Raw genomic sequence first — 22,784 nt, forward strand, 5'->3', positions numbered from 1 at the left:
GATGTGTTAATGACTAAACTGTTTTTTTCCGCCTTAATCCATGTATAACTAATTTTCCAGGATAGTTAACTGAAGCGAGACAAAAAAAAAACCGAAGACAATGGGGGATGAAATTATATGTTCTTTAATCAATGTTTTTCGCTCGTTGTGGATAAATGCTCACAAAAGCATGGTCTCGCACACAGGATGGCCAATAAGCAAATCACAGAACACTCATTAGGGCGTGTCTTAACTGGCAGTGCCTGTTGAAGCACACTTAATCGATTGAGAGTCACCATTAGATTTTAGGAATTAAGAAACTAGATCGAGATTCAGAATTCGGGAGCCAAAGATACAATGAAAGGAATGTGTTACACACCCCTCTCCGCCCAACCAAAATACTGGCCTCTAGATGTTTTTTGACATAAAAAGTTTCATTAAACTCTTTTTTGACTTGCAAAAAGTACATTTTAACGACCTGTTAACAGATATGGGTGATAACAAAAAAAAAAAAAAAAAAACCATGGGATCCAGGAAGGGGAAACGCAAAAGAAACAAAAACACAGGTTCTATTGTAGAACCATCTGGCGGCTGATCTGTTGGCTGGCACAACTAATCTTGTGGCCGCCACATGCATGCTACAACATCTTGTAGCGGCCGTTCTTCCACATTACATCAGAAACAAAAGGTTAGCTCAAAAACAAAAAACGAAGATAGGATATAAACAAAAAAGACTAGCCTGTGGGGGCTATGGGTGTTAGAAATTTATATTAAAAAACATGCTTTTATGTAATGAATTAATATTTGATTGTTATTTATTAATCAATTTTATCCCTTTTTAATGAGAATCTTTTATGGACAATATTTGCGTAATATTATTGTATGTTGTCCATGTATGTCTTTTGTTTTACAAAGTAAATGATCTGGTGTGTAGAGTTCGACATTACACAAAGAAGATCAGATCATCGATTCTTGTGAAATATAAGATATAGTTCACGGTCTTAGATGAAATTGGACATATTATCGGTAGGACTGTAGTACAATATTTTTAGTAGGTGTGTCTTGACTACATGAAACGGTTTAGTTCCAACTCATTGTGCTAGTACACTTTGTGTGTATTGAACAAGACTGCGTTGAGGTGTCTTTGTACTACTTTATAAGGCAATTAGAACCTCATAGTTATTCTAAAAGCTTATGCTATATATATATATATATATAGACTTTGATTCATTAGAGAGTGAGATCCACTTTAGGATCAATAGTCTTGGTGAGTTGGGGCCACAACATTATTTGTATGATAGCTAAACCTAAAAGGCACTACAACAAAAATAGTATATCACGGCGAAATTTGGCGACAAAATCAGAATTTCATCACCAAATGGTACCCTTTGGCAAGGAAATGGTATTTCATTGATAAATGACACTTTTTAACGAGGAAACCCATATTTCGTTGATAAATACCATTTCCTCACCAAAAAGTATCATTTTGCGACAAATTTCCAATTTCGTCGCCAAACAGTAACTTTTGGCAATGAAATTCCCAAATGGTAAATTTTTGGTGACGAAATTGAGAATTCGTCGCCAAATGTTATCTATTTCATCGCCAAATGCAAGACTAATTACTTTTTAAATTTTATAAATTTTAATATATTTCAAATAAATAATACATATTGACATACATTATACATAGATTAATTTAAAAATAACATATATACATATATATATTAAATTTTGTAATATTATCAGTGAAATGGTAAATGGCACATCGAAGGGAGTGGTAGTTTGGAAATCGGAGATTCCAATTTTGAGTCTAGGCAACAACAAAGTGAAAATAATTTTTCTAGCTTGGTTGTTTTTGGTGACGGAAAAAAAAATCCGTTGCCAAACAGTACCTATTCGGCGAAGAAACAAATGTTTGTCACCAAAATGTACATTAGCCGACAAAAAAAATTGTCGCCGATTGGTGGTACTCCTTTCGCGTAAAACAAAATGGGGTGATGAAAAACAAATTTTGCATTTTTGGCAAAGACCAAATTTGCATGTTGTAGTGAGGGAGGTAGAGAGAGAAAGTAAAAGGGGAGATGACCTAATGAAATGGGCTAAAATTCTATTTATAGCCCTTAGAAGTCGTGTTACAAAAGTTTAAAATGCCCCTGAGATGTTATAAGATCGGGCACAATACTGCAGAAAATTCCAACTGGGTATCGGTACCATGGTTTTGGTTGGTATCGGTAGCTGCTTTAACACTTCAACCATTGGACGATGGTCTGGGCCAGTTTTCCTTCCGGTTCAAGGGCACAACTTCTAGCAGCTTTCTGGACCTTAGTTTCATTCCTTAAATTTAAGTAAAGACTATATTATTTGAGTTTTTTTACTTTAATTTGTTTAATAAAAATACAAAAGTATCCCCCATTTGGATCCAATGGCATTGCCAGAAAATTATGATTTCAATAATATAAAAATGTTGACCCTCCCCCCTTTTACTGTAAAATAGAAAACTACATTTTCTTCTCTAGAAGTAATGGTGCAAAATATGACTTTGCTCTTGACATAAAACTATGCAAAGTTGCAGTTACTCTTAGAAAAATCTAATGATCAATTACCACAATTTTTAATCTCGTAAATCAATACTTTTTTGGAAAATCATGTTTTCATACTTAACCAGATTTTAAAAGGCCGACTGGGTCTAGGTTCTTCGGGCTCTCGGATACTTGGACACACTAAGGACTCTACATAGTGTCAAAACGAGCCTTATCCACACAATTTACCTGAAATTACTAAAAACACACCTTACGTACAGTATCGCATAAAACCTATAACATTAAGCACTCAAAGATAATAAATGGACGATAATAAGCACAAGATTATACAACTTTGAGTGCTTATCACGAGGCATTTGTTTGCTTAAGCCAGAGTTCATATTTCAGGGTCCGGGAGGCATGTTATGAAATGGGTTGGTATTAGGCACGCATTTCGCCCAACCTTTTGGTTGGTCTTTATTCGTTGCTCACAAGGTCGGACCCACCATAGGGCATGTGGGGTCACGTGCCCCCATGCCCTTTAAAATTTTTTTTTTGGCAGTTTTATATATGTATATATTATTTATGTTGAATGCGTGTAAGTAGTTGTTTGTTGGTGCAGTGGTAAAGTACTCTCCTTCTAAACAAGAGGTGGTGGGTTTGAGACTACCCCAATGCTCTCTTGCAGGTTTTTTTTTTTTGCCTTTTTCTACAAAGGCTTCTAAAAATGTGTGGTTTTTTTTTCCCAAAAGGCAGTAGAAAATAGTAGTGCGTACTTTATTTTTTATATTATTCGTGGGTTCGAGTTTATCCCCACATTGCATTTGTATACTTTTTATCCCCAAAACTGTAATAGTAGAGTTAGTAATAGAAAAATCAGGAATGCTACGCTTACAACATTCCATTACAACATGTATACAACATGCTGACGTGGCACTGGTTCCCACCAACTTACAACATTCCATCCAGTGCCACGTCAGCATGTTGTATACATGTTGTAATGAAATGTTGTAAGCGTAGCATTGCTCAAAAAAAATAGATGATGAACATGTGATAATATTGTTTTAATGCATTTAGTCAAGGTGCGCAAGTTAATTTGCCCAAGTAGCTAATTATTAAAATACATATATACTTTAAAATTGTTAATTTATCATGAATGCTAAACTTATTCTGGAGTAAATGTGCTTAACTGTAACTCGTATATTACGGTTACAAAAAAAAATTGATGCCCCCGCTATATCAAATTCTTGAATCCGCCACTGGTTGCTCATAAGAATCCGGAAGTTGGTTGTACATGGGCCATTTTCGTGAAAGAGATAAACATAACCAGACAAAGGTGAAAACTCCACAGATCCTTCTAGAAAATATTTTGTTCCACAAATTTTACGGCTATCGAAGTAAGCGATGACACGTACAGTGACACAAATGGGGTGAATAAAGCTAAAACTTCATGTAATTTTGTTTCTTTCCATTATCGGTACTGATTCACTAGGTTCATGGCCTGCTCAAAGCCTATATTAAACAGTGTATCAAATGAAGTTCTTGCTATACTGATCTCTAAGAAAAAGAAACTGCAATCCTCCTAATAAAATGGGCTATAATATGTCTTTTGGGTGCCAGTCTATACGGGACTTTGCTCCGATTTTAATTGGGTTCTCGCAATTGAAAGTTGTTCATGAAAATTGGTCCGGATACATGAGTTATCAACAAAATAAAAATAAAATGGGATATACGGGTGTGCTCTATGAAGTATGAACTGTTCATGATCTGTACATGTGCTCTTGCACCATTGATATTTAACATATTGGGCTGGAAAGATGGAGAATATATAGCACATTTTGCACATGTAATGTGTAACATTTGGGGTCTGATTTGGTACTAATTAAATGGTCTTAGAAAAGTTAACCATACACTTTGTGTCTGGTGGATAAGGATAAAGTTAGGTTCCCCCGAAAGGGAAAAGAAACACGAAAATGAACTTTAAACTTGTGTGGGTTGGTGGAAAGACTAAAGTCCCTATTTTTATATCAATTCAATAGTCTATACAAATATATTGAATCCTTGAAAACTTCCGAACACCCATTTCTAAATGTCTTAGAATTTATAATTTATCTATATTTTGAAAGTAATTGAGAGAGAAAAGAGGAGACATGGGAGGAGGGAGGGATAGAGAAAGAAAGAGAGAGGAACATGGGAGGGGAGTTTAGGGAGAGAGAGAGAGAGAGAGAGAGAGAGAGAGAGAGCTTTTCAGGTGGTCACACATGTGCAAGTGTTTTTTGCTTCAGTGGAGTAATATAAATAGGGCCTTGTACCTATAGATACTTATGTCTTAATTAATCTTTGTTGGTTTGAATGATTACGTATTTACGTTCTCTCCTGAGTTTCAAATCCATGTCTTCAGGCAATCAGGTCTTGTAATCAGCGCCTTCGCGCGAGGCTTCAACCAACTGTATCACATAAATTTTTCTGTATATATTTAAAATATTTAATATATAAAGACAGTTTAAGGGGCACTTAAAAAAATATATAAAATAACACCTCAAATTTCAATTTCATAGTTTTTGATCAAATTTTGATGATCCAAGCCGCTCAATGTGTTTAGAACGTGATTTTGACGGTACCCGCGAGAAATCGGCAAAAAAAATGACAGGACCTTGATTTGAGCAGTTTTTTATTAAACCGTTCAATAAAAAACTATTCAGATGAAGCCCTTCCCGGTCATTTTTTTTGCTAATTTCTCACGGGTATCTTTAAAATCACGTTCTGATTACATTGAGCAGCTCGAATTATCGAAATTCGATCGGAAACTTTGGGGTGTTGTTTTAGATTTTTTTTAGGTGTCCCTGGATCGAACTGCCCCCAAATACGTATGTTAAACATATTTTTTTTGTACTTTTGATTTCGTTATTGTCAAATTTGATAACAATGAAAGATATTTATTAATTTTTTATTTGTTTGATCTCAGTTAAGTTTAAAACATAAAATTCATTGATTAAACCTTATTATCCTGTTGTACAGAATTAGCATTTTTTTTTCTCGGCAAACGAAACTTTTTATTAACTCGAAAGGGTACATCGAGGGGAAAAACAAAGATAAACAAGAAAAAAATAAGACCATCCAACAGAGAGTTGGACAGTTACAACACCTCAAAAGGACCTATAACTTGAGCTTTCGAACTCCATCCAAACACAACCTAAAGTCCTCCACAGAGTAAAACTTAATCTCAAATTTAGACTTCATCCACATTGCAACTCTGGTCTTCACTAACTCACCCACTTCCTCAATACTAGTAGTAGCATTGTGGAATTCGTAGTCGTTCCGAACTAACCACAAGGACCAGAGAGTAGCATAAAAAGAAGCTTCCCACAATTTTTTCTCCAAGTCTCCAAACCTATTGTCGAACCACCATAAAGCTAATTCTGCCAAGGATGAAGGGCAAACCCACACTACATGCCACCAATCTAGAATCAAAGACCAAACATTCCATGAAAATTGATAGAATAGCAACAGATGACTAGGAGTTTCTAGTTGCAAGGAACACAAAGGGCATGATAACGGTTGATTCTCCTGAATCATATTCCTTTGAGAGAGCGCTGATCTAGTGGCTATCTTTTCCTGCACTACCAACCACGAAAAAATTTCCACCTTAGGAGGACAAAGATTCTTCCAAAGAGATCCCAAAACCTGGTTCCTGTTTTGATCTAACTGTTCCCATTGGTTGTATATTGATTTAACTGTGAATTGCTTATCTGAAGACCACTTCCACTGTAACACATCCTCCTTGGACTGATCCAAAATGACTGGTTGCAGCCGCTGAAGTAATTCGTCCAAAAGTTGGTTCTCCTGTACCCTTAACGTCTTCCTGAATCTTAGGTTCCAGTGCTCATCCCCAGCCTCTCCCTTCACTGAACTTACCATGTCTTCTTTTTGGGACGAGATTAGAAAAAGTCTAGGGAAAGCTTCTTTAAGTGTACTATCCCCCAACCAGATATTATTCCAAAAAGAGGTTTCTTGCCCAGAATTAACTTGTATTCTCAAGCCCTCATTGAGAATAGAACCAATACTGGAAAGAGGATCCCCTAAAGAGCAAATATCTCACCAAATATTGGTAACATGACCTGCCTTTGGCAAATACGGTAGCCAAGCTCCCTGTAACAAGTTGTATTTTCCTCTAATAACCTTAACCCAAAGAGAATTTTTATCCTTATTGAATCTCCACCACCACCTGGATAGAAGAGCAAGGTTTTGTTGCAACATTCTCCTCACTCCCAACCCACGCAACTCCTTGTTCTTAGCAATTGTTTCCCACTTCACCAAATGCAATTTCTTCTTATCCGCTGTGTCACCCCCAGAAGAATTGTCTTTGGAGCTTTTCCATTGCCTTTGCCACAGCGAGAGGCATTTTAAAAATGGACATAAAATACGTTGGCAGATGACTAAAAGAGGAATTAATAAGAGTAAGTCTACCACCAGATGAGTTTATTCTCCTCCTCCAGACACTTAGCCTTTTCTCCATCTTTTCTAAGACTGGATCCCATGTTTTGATTCTTCTAGGATTGGCTCCCAAAGGCAACCCTAGGTATTTAATTGGCAAGGATTTAGTCTTGCACCCCATAATTCGAGCAAGTGATATCACATCCTGTTGAGGAACATTGACTCCACACAGCGAGCTCTTAGAAAAATTAATTTTCAACCTTAACATTAGTTGAAAACACCTAAGAATCCTTTTGATATTAGCCATCTCCTCTCTATCATTATTGCAAAAGAGGATAGTATCATCAGCAAACTGAAGGTGAGACACTGTTACCCCATTGGTTCCAACCTTAACTCCTTTGATTATATCCAGCTTCCTTGCTCTTTCCAACATAATGTTAAGAGCTTCGACAACTATGTTAAAAAGAAAAGGGGATAAGGGGTCCCCTTATCTGTGACCTTTCTGAGTTTGAAACTCTTTCGAGGCAGATCCATTGATCAATACCGACATGGAAACAGTTGATAAGCACCCGTTATTGCATTGGAGGGTGTGCTAACTGTCTAGTCTTAGTTACTCGTATTGCTTAAATAGTTGTTTTTTAACTGTTTTTGCTTGTTAGATGTGTTGGCTTTGCTTGTGTAGAAAATTGGCCAAAGTTGGAATTTTAAAGACCAAAGCAAGGCAAGGCAAGGCCAAACAAGGCAAAGCAAAGCGGCTGGAGTTATTGGGTTCGGCAACGATGGGAGAAGCTAGGTTACATTGATGCTGAAGCAATTAGTGGAATTAGGCCTAAGCTGCTCGGCATCGATGGAAAGAATAACACTCCATCGATGCCGAGGCCGTTAGTGAAGCAGTTTAATCCTTTCTCCATCGATGCCGAGGGCTTTAGGAGGGCGTCTTTGGAGTATCTTGGAGAATATTCTGTGCGTGTACTTGGAAGATATAAAAGCCGTGATGTCACTTTGTACAAACAAATAGAATAGATTTGATTGCATAATTTTTAGATCTAGATCTAGATTTTGAATTGTTCTTGGTTGTTCTTCAATTTTCAGCTTTGAATCTTTAAATTTTCTGTCTTAATTAATTAGTTTTGATATTGTCGTCTTCATTAAAGTTGTAGTGAATTACTCGATCTATCGTTTAATCTAATTTTCTTCTAGTGTTGTATTTCAATTATGCTAAGTAGGTTTTTGCTTGCTCTTATCTCAATAGATATGTGTGAGTAGTTTTCCAAGGTTAGGTCATGGGCTAATTAGCACCTCATGGCTCAAGTAGAATTGCATTTTTCACCATAAAGTTTAAACCTTTGGTTCGAGAATCGATGTGTGGTTCGAATTTATTTGTCAAATCGCTAAGGTGTTAATTTCCTTGATCATGTGTAGGTAAGAGCATCGCCTACTTACCACACATGATGCTTGGAGCTCTGTCGCACGAGGCATTTGCTAAATAAATTCTAGAGCTAGCTTGGTAATCGAACCGTTTTATTTTTTGATTTGGGAACCTTAATTGTGTATCCTGAACCGCGTAATTGGGTGAGAAATGCAGTTTAACTCGAGTCGTGAGTGTTAGTAATTCCTAGACCTAACCTGCTTTTCATCTTAGTTTATTCACTTTTCAATTTAGCACGTTTTACTTTCCACTACATACGTAAAACCAAGTTGGCTGTCTAAAAGCTGAAAACCCGAGCTTACATCTACAAATCCAGCAAAGCCATATTAATTATTCCCGTGGGTACGATCCCGGTCTTTCGGATTATCATGCTTCAACTGACGTATTAAGCCCTATGCTTGGGGCGTTATTCCTTATATCGGATTGAACGAAGCATTTTTGGCGCCGTTGCCGGGATTTCTTATTATGGCTTTCTTGGAGGTTCGACAAACCACTGTAAGTATCCCGCTTTCGTCTAATAGTAGTAGTTTAGTAGTTTATGTGTTAGTAGTTCGTATTTAGTTTGGTGGATACCTCTAACCTGGTTATACCAAACCTGAGGTGTAACGAAGCTAGGCTAAATATCGAGTTTATTTTTAGTTAAGTGTAGTTAGTTAATTTAGCTAGTTAGCTTAAATTTGATTGCATTGCTTAGCCAAGGTGGTGGCATAACCCCTCGCATATTCTGTTTGTTGAGTTGAGGTGGCGGCATAGCCTCTCCAGTCTGGTAGTTTGTTGGTAGTTAGTTAGTATTTGTGTTAGTTTATGCTTGTTTATCGAAGCCCAATTTCCAATCGGCTTCATCATTCTTCTTTGCCGTCAAGAATCCGTAGCATTGTCAGGGCGTATCCCACCCACTCTTCGCCTCGCAAATTAAATCGCAATCGCAAAGGCCCAATGGCCGAAGAAGCTCCAGTTTGTACTCTACGTGATTATCTGAATCCAGAATGGGCTCCTCAAGTAACTCCTATCATTATTCCGACTTCGACCGCTGGGAATGCATTTGAATTCAAAGCTGAGTATCTTTGAATAATTCCAGAATTTCGGGGGCGAGAATTGGAGGATCCTTATTTGCATATCCGGGAATTCGAGAATATTCTACATTCTTTCGTTACAGTTCCGGGGCAACTTGATCAAGCTCGCCTGAAGTTGTTCCCATTCACTCTCAAGGATAAGGCGAAACAGTGGTTCAACTCTTTGAAGCCACAATCTTTGCGTAACTGGGGAGATGTTCAGGATGCTTTCACCACTAAATTCTTTCCAGCCAGCCAGACGAAGTTACTTATCCATCAGATTCAATGTTTCCAGCAAAGGGATGGAGAGACTTACCACAAGTATTGGGAGCGATGCAAGGACTTGCTTATGTCGGTTCCTCATCACAACCTTCCGTTGTATCTCAGAGTCAACTATTTCTACACAGGGTGTTCTCAAGAGAGTAAACAGCTTCTGGATACTATGGGTGGAGGTGATTTTATGGGGAAGACACTGGAGGATGCTTGGGATTACTATGAGTCACTAGCTGAGAAGACCCAGTCTTGGCAATTTGCAGATCCAGAAGATAGAGCGATGTACAATCAAGGTCCTACTGGTTTAGGGAAATTCTCTATTGCGGAGCATACAGCTTTTGAAACTCGATTGGAGGAGATTGCTCGGAAACTTGACAAGTTGGAATTAAAGAGTGCTCAATCTCAAGAAGTGAAAGCAGTGCGCCAAGTAGAGGAAGTATGTGTTATTTGTGAGATTGTGGGCCATTCTACCGAAGCGTGCCCCAACATTCCTGCTCTTAAGAACGTGATTAATGGAATTGCTCCAGAAGAAGTACATGAAGTGCAACATTTTGACCCTTATTCTCAATCTTATAATCCAGGGACAAGACAACATCCAGCTTTCCGTTGGAATCAATCTAATGAAGGGAGTTCTTCTTGAGTTCCACCCCCCGCTCCTCAATTACCTTGGAAACAACCTCAGAATACTTTTCGTTTCCCTCAAGGTCAAGGCCCGCCTGGTTTTGCTCCCTCTGCTCCGTTCCCACATGCAAACCAATTTCAACAACCACCTGCCCAGTTCCACCAACCACCACCAAAGCGTTCTTGGGAAGATCAATTCAGTGCTCTTTTGCAAGGTCAAACTGCTATCAATGAGCAACAAACTCAGTTGATGAATGATATCAGAAACTAGTTGGGGAAGTTGACAACTATAGTAGGTTTGTTACAACAAGAGAAGGGGAAGTTTCCTATTCAACCTCAACCTAATCCGCAATCGAATTCTAATCCGTCTTCTCAAGGTCTTCACTTTGCTAGCTCTTCGGTGACTTTCCCCGAGCAAGCAAAGGCTATTATTTCTCTTCGAAGTGGCAAGACGGTGGATAATCTAAGTGGTAATGCCTCCGGAACCTACCTTGTTACCCTCGCCTATTGAACGTTCAATTCAACCCTTGGGGAATCGCCCAAGGAAACAAGCAAGGAGACTCTTGAAGAAGAAGCAGAGGATAAAGGCAAGAACAAGGAAAGTGTACCGGACCCTCAAGTTATTCCAATACCGGCACCATTTCCTAATCGTTTGAAGGCTTTGGCGAAACCAAATTACAATGCGGAGTTGCATGAATTATTCAATCAAGTGAAGATCAACATTCCTCTCATGGATGCAGTCAAGCAAATTCCCTTGTATGCCAAGTTTCTTAAGGATTTATGCACTCGGAAGTGCAAGCTTAATGTTCAAAAGAAGATATTCCTCACTGAGCAAGTGAGTTCTATCATTCAAACGAATATCGCGCCTAAGTACAAGGATCCCGGGAGCTCTACTATCGCTGTCACAATTGGAGGAAAGCGTATCGAACAAGCCTTACTTGATCTTGGTGCTAACGTTAATCTACTTCCGTACTCTGTTTATCAAGAGCTTGGGTTGGGAGAGATGAAGCCTACTCGTGTCACACTCCAATTAGCAGAACGAAGTGTTCGTGTACCAAGGAGAGTAGTGGAAGATGTTCTAGTGCAAGTTGATTAGTTTGTCTATCCAGTGGATTTTGTGATTCTCGATACAAATCCGACCGACTCTTCTGCTGCTTCTACTCCAGTGATTCTTGGAAGACCCTTGTTAGCCACGGCGTATACAGTTATCAATTGTTGAAATGGACTTCTCAATATGACCTTCGGTAACATGAAGATGGAGGTCAATGTTTTTAATGTGGGCAGTCAAATGGGGGATGACGAGAATGTGAATGAAGTGAGCCTTATTGATACTCTTGTAGAAGAGCACGTGGACGAGCTACTCTATAGTGATCCTTTGGAAGTTGCTCTTATAGTCGATGAGGTCGAATTTCTCGAGTTTTTTGAAGTGAGTTATTTGTGTTCATAGCTTGATGAGGAAGATGAAGCTTGCGCTATGAATTCTTGGACTCCAAAGTTTGAAGAGTTTGAGGAGCTACCACCAATCAAGAAGAAGGTTCTTCCATCTAGAGTTGAGCCATCGACGTTGGAGTTGAAACCCTTGCCCGACACTTTGAAGTATGCTTTCCTTGGAAACAATGAGACCTATCCTGTGGTTATTTCCTCCTCTCTTCGGAATCTCCGAGAGATGAAGTTGATTAATTTATTGAGGAGACACATGAAGGCTATAGGATGGACCATTGCGGATATCAAAGGAATTGATGCAACTCTTTGCTCTCACCATATTGCTTTGGAGGATAATGTCAAGCCGTCTCGCCAACCCCAACGCCGCTTGAATCCTATTATGAAGGATGTAGTACGTGCTGAAGTTTTGAAGCTCTTGGATTTTGGGATCATTTATCCTATCGCCGATAGTAAATGGGTGAGCCCGATTCAAGTTGTACCGAAGAAATCCGGAGTTACAGTTGTACGTAATGAGGAGAATGAGCTAGTGCCAACACGAGTTCAGACGGGATGGAGGGTCTATATTGATTATCGGAAACTCAAAGCAAGTACAAAAAAGGATCATTTCCCTTTGCCGTTTATCGATCAGATCTTGGAAAGGATAGCCGGACATGCATTTTATTGTTTCTTAGATGGTTATTCCGGTTACAATCAAATTGAAGTTGCTTTAGAGGATCAAGAGAAAACGACTTTCACTTGCCCCTTCGGAACTTTTGCTTATCGATGTATGCTGTTTGGTTTGTGCAATGCTCCGGGAACGTTTTCAAGGTGTATGATGGGGATTTTTAGTGACATGGTCGAGAAGATTGTAGAGGTTTTTATGGATGATTTCTTTGTTTTTGGTGACTCATTCGAAGCTTGCTTGTCTAATTTAGAGAAAGTTCTGACAAGATGTGAGGAAAAGAATTTGGTATTAAACTGGGAGAAATGTCATTTCATGGTTACTCAGGGTATCGTTTTGGGCCACATTGTATCGTCAAAGGGAATTGAGGTGGATAAGGCAAAGGTCGATTTAATTGGGAATCTCCCTACTCCGAAGTGTGTCAAAGACATCCGTTCTTTCTTGGGGCATGCTGGGTTTTATCGATGTTTCATAAAGGACCTTAGTGCTATCTCTCGACCCTTGTGCCATCTTCTTGCCAAGGATGTACCGTTTGAGTGGTCTCTCGCATGCGAGCAAGCATTTGTCAAGTTGAAGGATAGTCTCACTTCTCCTCCTATCGTGCAACCACCCGATTGGAGCCTCCCGTTTAAGCTTATATGTGATGCAAGTGACTATGTTATAGGTGTTGTCTTGGGGCAAAGGAAGGACAAACACCCCTATGTGATCCATTATGCAAGCAAGACGGTGAATGACGCGCAGATGAATTACACTACCACAGAAAATGAGTTACTTGCCGTGGTGTTTGCTCTTGACAAATTCCGGTCATACTTGATCGGTTGGCGCTCCTATTATCATTTATACGGACCACTCTGCTCTCAAGTATTTACTCACCAAGCAAGATGTCAAAGCTCATTTGATAAGGTGGATTCTACTTCTCCAAGAATTCAATTTGACCATTAAGGATAAGAAGGGTGTCGAGAATGTGGTAGCCAATCACTTATCAGGGCTACAGTTTTAGGATCCTACTCCGAATCTTCCGATTATGGACACGTTCCCGGATGAACAGTTGCTGGCCGTTTTGAGTACCCCATGGTTTGCTGACATTGTGAATTATTTGGCTACGGGTCTCTTACCACCACATTGGTCTCCTTACAAACGTCGTCGTTTCCTTCATGAAGTACGGATGTTCTCATACGACGACCCTTATCTTTTCAAGTATTGCAAGATCAAATAGTGCACCGTTGTGTTCCAGACTCAGATCAACGAAGAATTCTTGAGTTTTGCCATTCAAAAGCTTATGGAGGCCACTACTCATCTAAGAAGACTTTCGTCAAGGTGCTACAATGTGGGTTTTATTGGCCAAGTTTGCACAAGGATGCTTCTCACTTTTGCGTCGCTTGTGAACGTTGTCAAAAGCTTGAAAGTGTGACTCGGAAGGACGAAATGCCACTAACAAACATTCTAGTAGTCGAGATTTTTGATAATTGGGGCATTGACTTCATGGGACCATTTCCTGTTTCTTTCGGGAATTTGTACATCTTGTTGGCGGTTGATTATGTATCGAAATGGGTTGAAGCAATTGCAACGCGTACCAATGATGCCAAGGTGGTGGTGGAGTTCCATAAGGATAATATTTTGTCACGCTTCAGAATGCCAAGAGCTATCATTGGCGATCAAGGCACCCACTTTTGCAATCGCATCTTTGAAGCCTTGATGAAGAAGTATGGTATCACTCATAAGGTCTCCACCGCTTATCATCCTCAAACGAATGGGCAAGCAGAACTGGCAAATAGGGAAATCAAGCATATCTTGGAAAAGACGGTGAATCTGAACCGTAAATATTGGAGTCTTCGTTTGACCGATGCACTATGGGCTTATCGCACAGCATACAAGACCATCTTGGGAGCTTTGCCGTATCGTTTGGTTTTTGGAAAAGCATGCCATCTTCCGGTAGAGCTCGAGCACAAAGCATATTGGGCAATCAAAGACACTGAATTATCGTTTACCGATTGCCAGGGCACACAGAAGGCTACAACTCAATGAGCTTGAACAGATTCGGAGAGATGCTTATGACAACGCCGCCATATACAAAGCAAAAGTCAAGGCTTACCACGACAAACGAATTCACCGGAAAGACTTTGACGTTGGTCAAAAGGTACTCTTATACAATTCTAAGCTTCATTTGTTTTCTGGTAAATTACGTTCTCGTTGGGTTGGCTCGTATGTCATTGAACATGTTTATCCTCATGGTGCTGTTGATGTTTTGAATCCAATTAATGGTAAATCTTTTAAAGTAAATGGTTAAAAACTTAAACCATTTTTTGGTATTTTTGAGGTTGGAGAACCAGATGAGGAGTTGATCGATCCAGTTTACACGGTCGATCCGTTGATCTAGCTTGTCTTCACTATATTTGCACGGGGAGCGAAAGCATAACCGCTGAACTTAACTATTTGTCGGACCCGGCCCCCAGGTAGGGGGTACCCACCATTGACTTGGGTATATGTAGCTTCGCACGCCGCTATGAAAAGAAGGATCGTGTGCCCAGCTCCGGTTCAAAGGGCAAATCATTTAATATCAGTGACATAGAGCTTTAATTAACTTTTCTGATAGGAGTAATTCACAGTAAAACACTCACGTCTTCCAGATTAGCCCCAACGGAGGCGGTATAGATCCATAGGTTAGGCCTTGATATTCCTGTGCTAACGCACTTGGCTCTATCTTGTTGCTTGCCTGGTTACGATCTTAGGGGACGATTGACTTCATTGTTTGGCGGAGTCTAGCTGTGACTTTAACGCTCCGAGTTGTGACATTAAATTGTATATATTGTACATATTTGTTTTTCCTTCTTGTTTTGCCATATTTTGTTTAGTATGCATGTTTTGTTTGGTTATGTTATGTTTTTCTTGTTTTAAATAAAGTCTTGGAGACACCTCACATGCAAAAGATTTCACCAATGTGTTAGTGTAAAAAGGGCTTTCATTAGTTCTTCTTAGTAATAGTTTATCATTAATGATCCATTCTCTCCGTGATTGCCCCTAATCGGAGGCAACTTAGGTCTGTGAGTGAGGTTTAATATTGCCTGGAGTGCACGCTAGGTTGTATTGTATCTTACTTTGTTTTGATCCTAGGGGACGCTGAACTTAGTTGTTTGACGAGGTCAAGCGATAAATTTTATTACGGGCGCTAGCATAACAAATTTTCGACGGTCTAGTATAACCACCCATTTCTTACCCCACCGGTAAGGGATGTGAAGAAAAGTATGACTCGTGTGATCGCGTGATGATCGAGTGGTGTATTGCATTTCATTCTGTTTTGCATATTTTTAATTGTTTTGTGTGTTTTCTTTACCTTCTGTCTTTTCACTTTTTGTTTTGTTTGGAAGCCGGATAACACGGGGCGGTGTTACTAATGTCACTTGTTTTGTAGAAAGTCGTCCTTTTAAGTCTTCTGCAGGGTTTATTTGCTACCATACCAGCATTGGTAGTTTGGGCCTAAAGTCGGAGTGAGTGAGGCGTTCAGGAGCCCTAAGCATGGATGCAGCTAAGCGCCGCGGTTGTTAGTCCGATAAAGTTTTGGATATGGCCCAGTGTGACTAGTTATGATTCCGAGTTGGCAGAACCGAATGAGTAAACCCTGGGAGCATCTAATCTGACTGGAGCAAGACATTGACATGAAATCCTCCAACTTGGTCAAGGTATTTAGGGGTTGACATTCCCCTTGGACGGTACATTCGCGCACTCTTTCTCTCTTCATCTTGTTCTTAATGCTATGAGGGCATATCATCGCTTTAAGTTGGGGGGAGGGGTTAGCTTATGTGCTATTTAATTTGTTTGATTTTGTAAAAATTTAAAAAATCCAAAAACAATACAAATTAAAAATCCAAAAAAAATGAGAAAAATTGAAAATTTTCAAAAATAAATAAAAGTTTTTACCTGCAATCCTTTCTTTTGTCACAGTGTTTGGTTCTTTTTTATGACTTGTTGCATGCTCAGTAATTGTTAGTTAACAAGAGTTTGTAGCAATCCTAAGAAATTTTGTGCTTCTCAATTTGCATGCTTAGTTGAAAATTGAACGGTTTAGATGTTAAGTAAGTTTTTGAGCAAGCTTTTACCCATATCCCTATCATTCAATAAAAATGCTTGTAGTTAGGAGAATAATCGCATATCCATCTCTAATTGTGTTTGAATGTCGATTTTCAATCATTTTGGAATCCAAGGTGCACTTAGGAAAGGATACAAGGCATTCTTTGCATAATCATACCACAGATGTGTCCCCTTGTCCTATTTGCATCCTGTTATTTTCCCGTCTTTGATCTAACCTAGGTATCCGGTTGTTCGGAGGGGTATTGGGAAGAGCGTTCATTGTGAAAAGGTGAGTTGGGGGTGTTATTTGGAATGTTGGAAGTTTTGGGTTTCAAATTGAAGGAAGGGCAAAATTGCTGAGTTATATGATTCGGCATCGATAGGAAGTAAGGAGATCCATTGATGCCGAGGTGGTTCCACAGGGGGTCGCTATCGAGTTCGGCAGCGATGGAAGAAAATACATTACATCGATGCCAAGGTGCTTTTCAACAGCAGATCAGTTCGGACAGTTCAGTGGCAATTCGACCAAAACCTAACTCTTCACCCTCTACAATCTGAATCTCTCTCTAACCCTCCATTACCAACCTTCAAACCCTAACCCTAAACCTCCAACAAACCACTTAATCTTCCATATTTTTCCCAGAAAACACCCAAATCCTTCATCTCTCTCAACCATCCTCAAGATTTCTCAACCAAGTTTGGGATTTTCAAAGCCAAAATCAAGGTAAACCCATTACCCCATCCTTCAAATCCGAAAATTTCCATATTTTCCCATAAAAATCCTTGCTTTCTTCCTATTTTTCACTTATATGCACCCCCTCCACCATATTCTAGCCTACACTCACCCTTTTCCACCAAAAATCAAAACCTTCAAACCCTACCCATCAAATATAAACCCATAAACCTTTTCAACCTTCAATGCTGAGAATCAAGCAAATTGCAAACCGTGCTCCTCCTTCTCAATCAGAAATCGAGGATGAGGATGATTTTATGGCCGAGAGTGAGGAGGAAAATCAGCTGGAGGAAGCTTCGGGGTCTCGGAGTAAGAAAAGGCATAGGACTCCAGCTGAGATTACAGCGGATAAAAGAAAGACATGGGAGAGCAGTTTTGACAACAGAAAGTTCAAAAATGAGCGGCAAGTGGATGCCAAGGCATTGCCGGACGATCACGTAGGCCTCCCCTACATCATGCGTAAAGGTTTGAATTTCTAGACTGAGCAATTACTTGGGTATAATAAGAATGCTGTGATTGAATTTTATAAGTTTATGTAAATTCCAGAAGGTGATTGGGAAAGTGATCCTGCTGTAAAATTGTTTCAAGGGTAGGAGGTATTAATATTGAGATTACCCCGAATGATATTGCCAAGTATTTGAAAATTCACGCCCCCCTCCCGAGTCTGTGAATTACCCTAGGAAGGATGAAATGATTGATTTGCGGGTTGTAACGAGACACTTTATAGTGATTCCGCATTGGCTTCATTACCCCATGTGCCTGGCAATTTTAAAGCGAGTTTTGAGGTTCCTGAACAAAATAATTCATTCAACCTTTACCCCCGAGGCTCAGAAAGCAGACCGACGAGGAAAAGTGGAGAAATTATGTTTGCTTTCACTGCTAATGATTTGGTAGTAGATTGGGCGTTATTTATTTTTACTCAGTTGCGAGATTTCAGGGCTAACACGTTGCCTACTGCTAGTATGCCTTTTCCTTGTATGATCACTAGTCTGTGTAAAGAGAAAGGAGTTAGGGGGGCGGCTTATGAGAAATTGGAGGAACTCTACCCGGGACTATTGGATGATACGTTTGATGTGAAGAGTTCATCTCAGACTAATACTGCTAGGGGTAAACAAGAAAAAAAGGGGGATTATTTGACTACAATGCCATCAAGGAAAGATAAACAGGGGTCTTGGATTAAAAAGCTTTTCTGCCATGGGGTTTCAATCATTAATTCTCAAAGGAAGGAAAAGATTGAGAGGAGGAAGATCATGAGGGAACATGAAGCACAGAGGAGAGAGATAGCCTGACAGACATCGATTTTGGAGCAGCAGCTTGGAGTGAAATATAATTCGGAGCCAGTGGTTGAGGGGGAAGTCAGTGATGATTTTGCAGGGTACGAGAGTGAAGAATTAGCTGATTGAGGTGGTGGTATGATGATGTGATGAGGTAGAGAGTCGGTGGCGTAGAAAAATCCCCTTACTTGGTCGGGGTCTAGGTTGGTTGACATGCCAACTATCTTATCCTTTATTTTGTTTCGTTGCTTTTCATTTCGTAGCTTAGTATTGCACTTTGTTAGTTAGTAGTTGGTATGGCCGGTTTGGCCTTTGACTTGGTTCATTTTGAGTTGGCGGCGGTCACTCGGGTAGTTAACCAAGCTAGTATAGACCGTCGCCCATTTTTGCTAACCTGTTCTTTGTAACCAAGGTCATTACAAGCTTAAAAAGTCCTTAGTTGATTCTTAGCGCGCATGGACTCCTTTATGATTGGATATTTGATATTTGCATAATTAGTTGCATGGCATGCTTTCTTTTCGTTATCCAAAGTCATCTGATAGTTGTTAAATTCTGTTGAATAAAGTGCTTTCGTTGTTAAGGCATAGTATTTATTGTTCGCTGTTGCTTGTTTATAAAGCACATCTTCGTGGGATATGGTTTAGTCTGAATTCACATGTTTGTGTCCCGTATCCTCCCCTTGTTCGAGGACATAACTATTTTAGCTTGCTCTTAGACTTGCTTGATGCTTGACCTGTTTAGTTTGATGCTGAATTTGTGAATTGTAGGAATGAAATAAAAAACTGGATTGATTCTACTCATGTTGTTTACAATGTTGAGCATGTTCTAAGTTATGATAGTAGAATGGATTGCAAGGCAGTTAGTTTTCAAATTTTCCGTACTTTATTTGCTAGGGACTAGCAAACCTCAAGTTGGGGGGTGTGATAAGCACCCGTTATTGCATTGGAGGGTGCGCTAGCTGTCTAGTATTAGTTACTCTTATTGCTTAAATAGTTGTTTTTAACTGTTTTTGCTCGTTAGATGTGTTTGCTTTGCTTGTGTAGAAAATTGGCCAAAGTAGGAATTTTAAAGACCAAAGCAAGGCAAGGCAAGGCAAAGCAAAGCGGCTAGAGTTATTGGGTTCGGCAACGATGGGAGAAGCCAGGTTACATCGATGCCGAAGCAATTAGTGGAATCAGGCCTAAGCTGCTTGGCATCGATGGAAAGAATAACACTCCATCGATGCTGATGCCGTATGTGAAGCAGTTTAAGCCTTTCTCCATCGATGTCGAGGGCTTTAGGAAGGCGTCTTTGGAGCATCTTGGTGAATATTCTGTGCGCGTACTTGGAAGATATAAAAGCCATGATGTCACTTTGTACAAACAAGTAGAATAGATTTGATTGCATAATTTTTAGATCTAGATCTAGATTTTGAATTGTTCTTCAATTTCCAGGTTTGAATCTTTAAATTTTCTGTCGTAATTAATTAGTTTTTGATATTGTCGTCTTCATTAAAGTTGTAGCGAATTACTGGATCTATCGTTTAATCTAATTTTCTTCTAGTGTTGTATTTCAATTATGCTAAGTAGGTTTTTGCTTGCTCTTATCTCAATAGATATGTGTGAGTAGTTTTCCAAGGTTAGGTCATGGGGTGATTAGCACCTCATGGCTCAAGTAGAATTGCGTTTTTCACCATAAAGTTTAAACCTTTGGTTCGAGAATCGATGTGGGGTTCGGGTTTATTTGTCAAATCGCTAAGGTGTTAATCTCCTTGATCATGTGTAGGTAAGAGCATCGCCTACTTACCACACATGATGCTTGAAGTTTTGTCGCACGAGGCATTTGCTAAATAAATTCTAGAGCTAGCTTGGTAATCGAACCATCTTATTTTCCGATTTGGGAACCTTAATTGTGTATCCTGAACCGCGTAATTGGGTGAGAAATGCAATTTAACTCAAGTCCTGAGTGTTAGTAATTCTTAGACCTAACCTGCTTTTTATCTTAGTTTATTCGCTTTTTAATTTAGCTCCTTTTACTTTCCACTACAAACGAAAAACCAAGTTGGCTGTCTAAAAGCCGAAAATCCGAGCTTACATCTACAAATCCAGCAAAGCCGTATTAATTATTCCCGTGGGTACGATCCCGGTCTTCCGGATTATCATGCTTCAACTAACGTATTAAGCCATACGCTTGGGGCGTTATTCCTTATATCGGATTGAACGAAGCAACAGTGGAACAACAACAGTGGAACAACACTCCTTAACCCATCTACACCATTTGTCCCCAAATCCCATTTTGGCAAGTAGATCCAGCAAGAAACCCCAATTAACATAATCATAAGCTCTTTCAAAGTCAATTTTAAGAACTAAACCTCTTTGATTACTACTTTTCCAACAATGAATGACCTCATTGGCTATTAAAACCCTATCCAGTATTTGTTTACCTCCAATAAAGGCCGCTTGAGACTCACCAATAATTGAAGGTAAGTGGATTTTGATCTTATTCGCCAAAGCTTTAGAGAGCAACTTATAAACCTAACCCACCATACTAATAGGTCTATATTCTTTGAAAGATAACGGGTAAGCCACCTTAGGAATTAAAGATACAAAAGTTGAGTTAATACCTTTAGTAAGCTTTCCATTGGCATGAAATTCTCTGAAAAAATAAAGGATCGTGCTTTTCATGAAATCCCAGCCCTTTTTAACGAAGGAAAAATTGAAACCATCCGGACCCGGTGCCTTAAGATTGCTGCATTCCTTCAACGCTACCACAATCTCCCTTTCATCAAACTGTTTTTAAAGAAGAGAAGAGATGTCCAGATTCAGTTTTCTGAGGAACACGCCCCCCAAACCAGGTCTAGAGATTCTCTCCTCCAAAAAGTTATTACTGAAATGCTCCACAGCCGCTTCCTTGATTTCAATGGGGTCTTCGACAATTCTTTCGCCCGCATTTATAGAACCCACCATGTTTCTCTTGAACCTATTATTAGCCAAGGCTTGGAAGAATCTTGTGTTTTTATCTCCCAGCTTCAACCATGTCTCCATAGTGACTCAAATAAACGGGAGAGCCTCCAGAACTTAGTTTTAGCTCTACACTTCGCTGCTTTCTCATCTGAAGATAGTTGCCTATCTTCGGACAGTCAATCAAACTGGTGAAGTTCAGCTTCGATAGCATGTAAGGCGGAATTTACATCCCCGAATTCCTCTTTATTCCACACTTTCAGCTTTTCTTTTACGGCCCTTAGTTTCTGCAGTAAAATGAAACTTGCCCAATGTGGCATGCGTGCCCGTTTTCGGAATTTCCGGATTTCGAGATGCGAGGCAAGGGGGCCCGGGTCGAGGGAGCGCGAGCGGGGAAGCAAGCGCTCGCAAAAATACAGAGTCGCCACTCGGGTTTTGAAGGTCCGACACCCAAGGAACCGTATTTCGAAGCACTTGCCGCGCTGTTTGATTTGAAAAAGTTAAGGAACCAGCCCGTCATAACCATATCTGGGTTCGGGAGCCAGGTTACGAGAGGGGAAGGGTTTTATGGCACCCCTCTCGCCCAATCCGGAGATCGGTCTCTACTTAGGCATTTGCGAAAATGTTTGTTTGCGATTCTGTTTCATTAATCAATTTTTAGCCATTTAGGGCGGGGGAACAGTTTAAGGGGATTAAAGCTGTAACATGTTTGCAGGATGTGATAAGATATGGCATGGGTTAGTGAGATGACAAGTAATAAATGGAATGAAGTTCAAAACGTTGATCATATATCAAAACAGCGCTGTGTATGATTTTGGCACAAACGAACAGCCAGCTTGCATGCATGAGTTCATCCGCATGCAAGCAAACCATCGCGCGACATAACCATATACTCGCGCGAGTATTGACACTTTACCAATAGTTTGAATTTCACCCCCTTCTGGGCTCTGGAAGGACCAGTGCTCACCCAGGTGCAAACCAAGCAGTTTATGGGTACTTGAAAGTAAACAATATTACAGCCAACAGATGGAAATATTATGAAAATGCAACCCCTAAACAGTGGGGGTGTCTAAACAGAGGCCAAGGCCAAGTTGCTCATGCAAGGGCAATCCCTGGAAGACAGAGAACCATCGCGCGACAGAGTGGGACAGCCGCGCGATTGTTCAGACTGGACTTCCAGGAATTGCTTTGCATACTTAGGGCTCTGAGACATGTTCAGGAGCATCCCAAAAGCATTCCAAACAAAGAGGTGTTATAAACTAAGCCAAACAATGATTTTCAACATGCAAAACAGCAAAGCAGTGAGCTAAAGCTCCTTAAAAGACTTTTAAAAGACTACAAACACAATAATAAACTTAAAGA

The 22,784-nt window shown here is 39.8% G+C and overlaps 2 protein-coding genes and 1 pseudogene across 2 annotated transcripts; 2 read left to right on the plus strand and 1 right to left on the minus strand.

The window, feature by feature from the left end:
- Nucleotides 1-13,411, plus strand: part of LOC131323882 (uncharacterized) — an 85,355-nt pseudogene extending 71,944 nt beyond the window's left edge.
- Nucleotides 13,412-13,435: 24 nt separating this feature from the next.
- Nucleotides 13,436-14,788, plus strand: LOC131323883 (uncharacterized). The gene is made up of 4 exons (XM_058355723.1): nucleotides 13,436-13,608; nucleotides 13,758-14,306; nucleotides 14,410-14,686; nucleotides 14,729-14,788. The coding sequence occupies exons 1-4, from the start codon at nucleotides 13,436-13,438 to the stop codon at nucleotides 14,786-14,788; spliced, it is 1,059 nt and encodes a 352-aa protein (XP_058211706.1).
- Nucleotides 14,789-20,660: 5,872 nt separating this feature from the next.
- Nucleotides 20,661-21,412, minus strand: LOC131323884 (uncharacterized). The gene is made up of 3 exons (XM_058355724.1): nucleotides 21,350-21,412; nucleotides 21,086-21,251; nucleotides 20,661-20,974 (listed from the first exon to the last, which is right to left on the minus strand). Exons 1-3 carry the CDS (start codon nucleotides 21,410-21,412, stop codon nucleotides 20,661-20,663), a joined length of 543 nt encoding a protein of 180 aa, XP_058211707.1.
- Nucleotides 21,413-22,784: the final 1,372 nt, after the last annotated feature.

The sequence above is a fragment of the Rhododendron vialii genome, chromosome 4a, assembly GCF_030253575.1.
Source record: "Rhododendron vialii isolate Sample 1 chromosome 4a, ASM3025357v1".
Lineage (NCBI taxonomy): Eukaryota > Viridiplantae > Streptophyta > Magnoliopsida > Ericales > Ericaceae > Rhododendron > Rhododendron vialii.

Coding starts and splice junctions, on each gene's coding strand:
- LOC131323883 (XM_058355723.1), top strand. CDS start 13,436: ATGGACACGTTCCCGGATGAACAGTTGCTGGCCGTTTTGAGTACCCCA. Junction 13,609..13,757: donor GACGACCCTTATCTTTTCAA/GTATTGCAAGAT, acceptor TTATTGGCCAAG/TTTGCACAAGGATGCTTCTC. Junction 14,307..14,409: donor ACCATCTTGGGAGCTTTGCC/GTATCGTTTGGT, acceptor ACCGATTGCCAG/GGCACACAGAAGGCTACAAC.
- LOC131323884 (XM_058355724.1), bottom strand. CDS start 21,412: ATGCGGGCGAAAGAATTGTCGAAGACCCCATTGAAATCAAGGAAGCGG. Junction 21,252..21,349: donor AGCGGCTGTGGAGCATTTCA/GTAATAACTTTT, acceptor CTTTAAAAACAG/TTTGATGAAAGGGAGATTGT. Junction 20,975..21,085: donor CAATGGAAAGCTTACTAAAG/GTATTAACTCAA, acceptor TGCTCTCTAAAG/CTTTGGCGAATAAGATCAAA.